Raw genomic sequence first — 7,170 nt, forward strand, 5'->3', positions numbered from 1 at the left:
TGTTGGAACAAATTATGGATTTCTGCAATCAAATATGTACTATTTGTATATATTGTATGTTGTCACTATCAACACTATAACAATTAAAATGTAAGATAGAAGCTTGTCATGCACAAATTTGAAGCATAATGGAGACGGTAACTTCGTATTCTGAGATGATACATACATTTTTAAATAACTACATACAGGCCATTCAAACTGGGACTGCTACTGGAGTTGAAGGAGGAACCCGATTTTCAACTGGAATTTCAGTAAACTCTGACAGTAGAGCGCGGAATTCATCTCCACTCAATGTCTCCTTCTCCAGAAGGACTTCCACAATCTTATCAATTGCCTCACGGTTGTTCCTTATCTGTGTCAATGCAATTTCATATGCTTCATCTGACAATCTCTTGACAGCGGTATCAATATCTTCTGCAAGCTTTTCTGACATTGAGTTCCTTGCCATCATTCTCATGATAACATCGCCACTTTGCGCTGACGAGTCCATAAGTGACCAAGGACCAATATCAGACATTCCAAATGTGACTACCATCTGCAAGAGTATCATTAACATTTATCTAGACATCAGAAGAAGATAAGAAAGGAAAATCAAAAGATATTATCGTAAGGAATAGGATCCTTCTAAATCTGCATCATCGTTGTTTCTATTAGAATAATAAAAAAATTAGTTAAAGGCATTGAAGAAATCATATGATTGGATCTTATTGCAAGTCTCACCAATTAATTGTAGTTGTATCTAACAACACAACTTAGACTAATGATAAAATGTTACTAAAATGAAATCAGATTATAAATATGTTAGAATTTTTCATGCCACAAAATAAAAGGAAGAAAAAATAGGAGATATGATGCGGCACAGAATTCTAATGAACAATTACCTGTCTTGCTATACCGGTGATTTGCTGCAAATCACCACCTGCACCAGTTGTAACCTCAGGCTCACCAAAAATAATTTCTTCTGCAGCCCTACCACCTAATCCTCCAACAATTCTTGCAAAGAGTTGTTGTTTTGAGATCAGAGTTGGGTCATCGGAAGGAATGAACCATGTAAGACCCCGAGCTTGACCTCGAGGAACTAATGTCACCTTTTGTACCGCATCATGACCAGGAGTCAAAGTTCTGCAACCAAGTACAAATAGATGTTACAAACCAACTTTGTGGGAATTTTTAGAGTGGAATAGCTTCTAATGTTATGTAACATAATATCATTTAGACCACAAAACCTTGCTTTCATTGCAATGTTACACAATATCTACTTGTGAAAGACGAAATGATAGCTAATTTCTTACCCACAAATGGCATGCCCAACTTCATGATATGCCACTAAACTTTTGCTCTTCCCATCGGTCATTAATGTTCCTTCCATTCCAGCGACAATCCTATCAATAGAATCGTCAATCTCTTTAGGTGAAATCCCTGTCCTTCCTCGCCGACCAGCTAATATAGCAGCTTCATTCAATAGATTTGCAAGATCAGCTCCACTGAAACCAGGTGTTCTCATTGCAATCACTTCAAGAGAAACATCATTATCAAATTTTTTATTGTTAGCATGAACCTTTAGGATTTCGGTCCTTCCCCTTACATCTGGAACATCAACCGATACCTGCAAAAACATTCTGATCAATAATTTAATCATTCATAAACATATAAGGCATTCCGTAAATATTCATATTCATACCTGTCTATCAAATCGGCCTGGTCTCAATAACGCAGAGTCAAGAATGTCGGCCCTGTTAGTTGCAGCAACAACAATGACACCGGTATTACCCTCAAATCCGTCCATTTCTGTCAAAAGTTGGTTGAGGGTCTGTTCTCTTTCGTCATTCCCTCCACCAATTCCAGTCCCTCTTTGTCTTCCAACAGCGTCAATTTCATCAACAAAGACAATGCAAGGAGCATTCTCTTTAGCCTTCTTGAACAAGTCACGGACACGAGAAGCACCAATACCAACAAACATCTCAACAAACTCAGAACCTGATATAGAGAAAAACGGAACACCAGCTTCACCAGCAATAGCCTTGGCTAACAAAGTCTTTCCAGTTCCTGGAGGACCAACAAGAAGAACTCCTTTCGGAATGCGAGCACCAACAGAAGTGAACCTCTCAGGCTTCTTGAGAAATTCAACCACCTCCATAAAATCCTGCTTGGCTTCATCCACCCCAGCAACATCATCAAAAGTCACTCCAGTGTTTGGTTCCATTTGAAACTTGGCTTTAGATTGGCCAAATTGCATAGGAAATCCAGGTCCACCGGGACCTCCCATTCCACCGGACCGCCTCGAGAGAAGAAACAATACACCAATGACAGCAGCAGGGAAAGCAAGATTCCCAATGAGATTAAACAAAAGAGAACCCGAATCTTCTTGAGCATTATGAGCTGCAAAGTCAATGTTCTTTTCCCTGAATTTCTGAAGAAGCTCTTGGCTAAGTCCAGGAAGTTGAACTCGAACACGCTGCAACCTATTTCCCAATTCAGGAGACACGGCCTCAACAATAGCTATGGTTCCATTCTCATATAGATCAACTTTGGTAACTCTATCCTTATCCAAATACTCAAGAAACCTCGAATACGACATTCTGGAGGATGACCCTTGTTCATCAGCAGCATAAGCTGTTCCATTTCCCAATAATGCCGGCAAACCAACACCGACATTTCCAAGCAACAATTTCAGAATCCCCCTTCTTCCTTCCTGCTGATTCTGTTCCAAGGATGCTTTTATGGAAAATGATTTTGATGCCTTATTATTCAAGGATGAAAATCTCCATGATGAAAAGAGATATCTACCATTCAAATCTTTACCAAGAGTAGTTCTATTACTGTTTGTGGATAAAGCATTACCAACAAGACATGCTGATGATGCTGCCATCTGAAACCAAATTATGAAGTCTTAATCTTAATTAACTACAACTAATTCTATGTTTAACAGGAAAATAAATAAATCCAATTGTGGTTGTGAATTAATTTATTATCACACAAATCAACACAGAAAGAAATAATAATATATAAATCTAGAAAGAAAAACATTTTAGATTAAAGGGTCCATAATATACAACTAAAAACAATGAAATTACTAAAAATAATGAAGGAATTGAAAAAAATTAAAGAAAGGTAAAGTAATATAACAGTAAAGTGATAACATGAAGAGCAACGTGAAGAGAAATAAGAACAGACCTTAAAAGTAAAAAGTGAGAGAGGAATGTGTGGAAGGTTTGAACCTCTGAGTGCAGAGGAAGGTGATGATGAAGAAGAGTTGGAGTTAGCAACAAGTGGATTTATGAAGGATTGGGTGTGGCTAGAGGAACACCTACGTGGCTTTCTATTAACGTTTGATTCGTTTTACATCAGTCCTAGATTCATGTCTTTATATTATTTTTTTTCTTCACTTTTCCTTGTATTATCTCCCCATGTTTTACCCCGACTTATTATTATTAGTTTAATTTTTGGGTTTAATTGTGGTGGGTTCACCGTAGACGATCAATTAAAATATTTAAGAACGTCATGTCAATTAATAATTTTAGTTTGTGTGGGCTAAACGTGATAATTCAGAATGTTTTAATTGGTTGTGCGTGCAAAACTGTTTTGTACTTTCAACCCACCACCATTAAACCCTTTATTTTTATATAGGGTTAATTTAAAATTGTTTTACACGTATAATTATTGTTATCACGTCAGTTAATAAATATAGGGAAATGTTAATCCTAATGTCCCGAAGCATTGGTTAAGGACTTTAAATAACAATTTTTATAAAAGCTTGTGTAATAAAGTGTATTGAAAATTGAAAACTTTAACAATTTTAAAGATTAATTACTTAACTTAAAATGTTTAAAAAGTGTCCCGATGGACTTGTTAACAAGACTCATAAATATAAAACAACTTATATTTCAAAAGAAAAAATATAACAATTTATGTAATTTCAAGTTCATTAAATAATATGACAATTAATTGTTGGATGCATGTAAATTAATTTAACATCCACAATGTATACAAATTAAATCCATAGTTATTATGATTTTCTATTTTAAGAGACTATAATATGTCATATGTGTGTAACATGAATTATATTACAAAGAAACCTTACATTAAATGTCTTATTTTATGTGTAATGGACAAGAAGTACTCCAGCTGGAAATTCATCAACATGAAAAAGATCAAGTTTATATTATTTTCAATGAAATTGAGAGTATAAAAAACATAAACCAAACTAATATTAAGACATCATTTCGAGTTGTGCAACAAAAATCAATATGATATATAATAAAAATTTACATATTGTGTGAAAAGATAAATAAATATAACATCTATAGACGCGTATAAGTTTTTGGGTAAATTGCTCGAAGCAGCGTCCTAGTGAAACACGGTTCTGCTAACGAGTGTCTTAAGGATATTCTTTAAGAATTTTTAATTAAGAAAATATTCATTAAAAATGTGTAATACTTCAATTTCTGATGCATCAAATACGCAAATTTTTATAAAAATTTAATATCTAAAGTTCTTAAAGAGTGACATTAGAACTCGTTAGAAAGTTAGAATTTCCCTTAAAAAAAAATAGTTGATCATTTTGCTTAAAATTTTATATAAATTTTTAAGACCACGTTACCATATTTTGATAATATTTTTTAGAACTATATACTTCATAGGCGCTTTTTGCAGGTAGTAATTTTTTTATTGAATTGGAGCACGAACTCTTTAACGTTGTATTTATATCAAATAAAAATTATTAAACAGACTGAAAACTCGAAACCAAAATAAGAAAAAAAAAATGGAAGTGTACACACCCAAGAAAGGTACCTTAGTGCTCAAGAAATATCCAGCACGTTCAAATTAAAATGGAATTTGGAAAAGTTTGACCATATAGGCATCGAAAAATCTCTAACACAAGTGAAGTTCTTGTCTTGATTCAAATTTGAGTGTCATATCATAGTGACGCGTAGCTTTATTTCCGTGGTTGATTGAGTTTGATTATGTGCCGCTCCACTCCAAGAATTAGATTAGACTTTAAACATTTCATTTTCAGTAAAATAAAAACATTGCATTTTATATTTTTACGTGATTATTTGTCAAACTGCATCCCTCATATGGGTAAACCTATAGTTATTCCGAAAGGATTGACTTTGATGTATTGGCATAGAAGAGCTCTATAAATAGACTAATTATACTGTCATGTATTTCATTATTGAATTAATAAATTCACCATTAAATTAAATATCATGTGATTAAGTGATCTAATGGTAAAAAAATAATATTTACGCATGATACAATAACACACTTTTTTATTAACAAAAAAATCGGTATCCGGCCAAAGGACCGACTAATCAAAAGGTTGCTTGAAAACATGCAGAAATTGTGATAAAAAATCAAAATGAGGTGCTTAAATTGGATTAAAAATCAAAATTGGATGGAACAATCCTGGACATGAGAAAAACAGAGTAACGTTTTGCAAAAAGTGAGGAGATAAATACTTATTTTGATCAAGAGGTTTTGAAAGATGAGAGAAGACATTTTTGGTGCATTGAAAATTTTATTTTATTTTAAGGATGTTTTGATCATTTAGGAGTATAATCATGTTTTAAGTGATGTTACTAGAAAATCGTCTAGGTTCACCTACAATTCTAAGTTACACCCCTTGTAAGATTTTAAAAGGTTTAAATTGACTAAATTATTCTTAGCTTTAATTCAAACTTTCATATCTTATATTCTAAAACAGGCAAGTCGTCAATGGTATGAGCGCTTGTCATGTTTACTCTTGGATTTGGGGGTTCAAGCGCGCACATGCTGATCACTCTCTTTTTACTCACATAACTTCATCTTCGTATATGGCTTTACTCATTTATGTAGATGATATTGTCCTTGTGGGTGATCATAAGGCAGAGCTTACCCATCTCAAGCAAATCCTTGACAGTAAACTTTGGTATTAAAGACCTTGGTGTTTTGAAATTTTTGTTGAGTAGGTTGCTCACTCTCCCACAGGAATTTCCATTTGTCAACGACAATATTGTCCTGGCCTCTTGTCTGATTCCGGTGTGCTAGGCAGCAAACCTGCTTCTACACCAATGGAACCTGGATCTCACTTACACAATGATGATGGTCCTCTATTTATAGGCGTTTGGTTGGTAAGTTGTTATCCACGAGGCCGGATATTACCTTTGCTGTCCAGCAACTGTCACAGTTTTTATCTAAAACAACAATCTGCCATCACAAAGCTGCTCATAGAGTTCTACATTACTTGAAGCATTCTCCAGGTCAAGGTATCTTCTTTAGCAGGTCTTCACCTTTGGACTTGCACGGCTATGGTGATTCGTCTTGGGCTGGTTGTCCATTCTCGACGTTTTATTAGTGGCTATTGTTTCTTTCTTGGCAACTCATTAATCACTTGGTGTTCCAAGAAACAAACTACCATTGCCTGTTCTAGTTCTGAAGCTAAATATGCCACCTGTGAATTGCAGTGGCTGCAATACATTCTGACAGATTTACAAATTGAATGCAATAAAACTCCTGTTCTATATTGTGACAGCAGAAGTGCTTTGCACATCGCAGCGAATCCGGTCTTTCATGAACGTACAAAGCACCTTGAAATTGATTGTCATGTAGTAAGAGAGAAATTAACCAATGGAGTAATGAAGCTTCTCCCTCTGTCATCTGCCAATCAAATTGCTGATATGTTCACTAAAGCATTGCTGCCTCAACCATTTTATCATCTCCTCTCCAAGCTTCGATTGCTGAAACATCTACCAATCTTCAACTTGTGACGGGGTAATACATAATACTGATAATAAGGAAGTTAGAGGGGTTACAGAATTAGCTATTACTTGAAACTAATTCTGTTACTACTTGTAACGAACTCAATTGTAAGAGTTAGTATAAACACAGTTTTACATTGTACAGTGAACTATTCTATTCAATACATAGAACCAGAATATTCAATATTCTCTCTTATCCAATGGAGATTGTTTCAGATCATAAGAGAAAGGATTTAAAATGAAACAAGACCTAAATCAAAATAAAATTGCGAATAGCCAAAACATTCAAGTGATTTATATTTACCCCTTCACATGTTTGTCTATTCTATTCAATAAATCATCCGCTTTTAAAATCATATGCCTCAAACCCGTTTTTTTTGTTTCCAATTTCCTTAGGGAGCGAGTAAAATACTATTGACAGTGCAGTATA

At 34.5% G+C, this 7,170-nt stretch overlaps 1 protein-coding gene across 1 annotated transcript; it reads right to left on the minus strand.

The window, feature by feature from the left end:
- Positions 1-3,336, minus strand: LOC25493413 (ATP-dependent zinc metalloprotease FTSH 2, chloroplastic). Its single transcript, XM_013601908.3, has 5 exons — positions 3,175-3,336; positions 1,682-2,869; positions 1,293-1,606; positions 882-1,122; positions 1-535 (listed from the first exon to the last, which is right to left on the minus strand). Exons 2-5 carry the CDS (start codon positions 2,867-2,869, stop codon positions 194-196), a joined length of 2,085 nt encoding a protein of 694 aa, XP_013457362.1. The 5' UTR covers positions 3,175-3,336; the 3' UTR covers positions 1-193.
- Between the last annotated feature and the right edge of the window lie 3,834 nt (positions 3,337-7,170).

This window comes from Medicago truncatula, chromosome 4, assembly GCF_003473485.1.
Source record: "Medicago truncatula cultivar Jemalong A17 chromosome 4, MtrunA17r5.0-ANR, whole genome shotgun sequence".
In the NCBI taxonomy this organism is placed as follows: Eukaryota; Viridiplantae; Streptophyta; class Magnoliopsida; order Fabales; family Fabaceae; genus Medicago; species Medicago truncatula.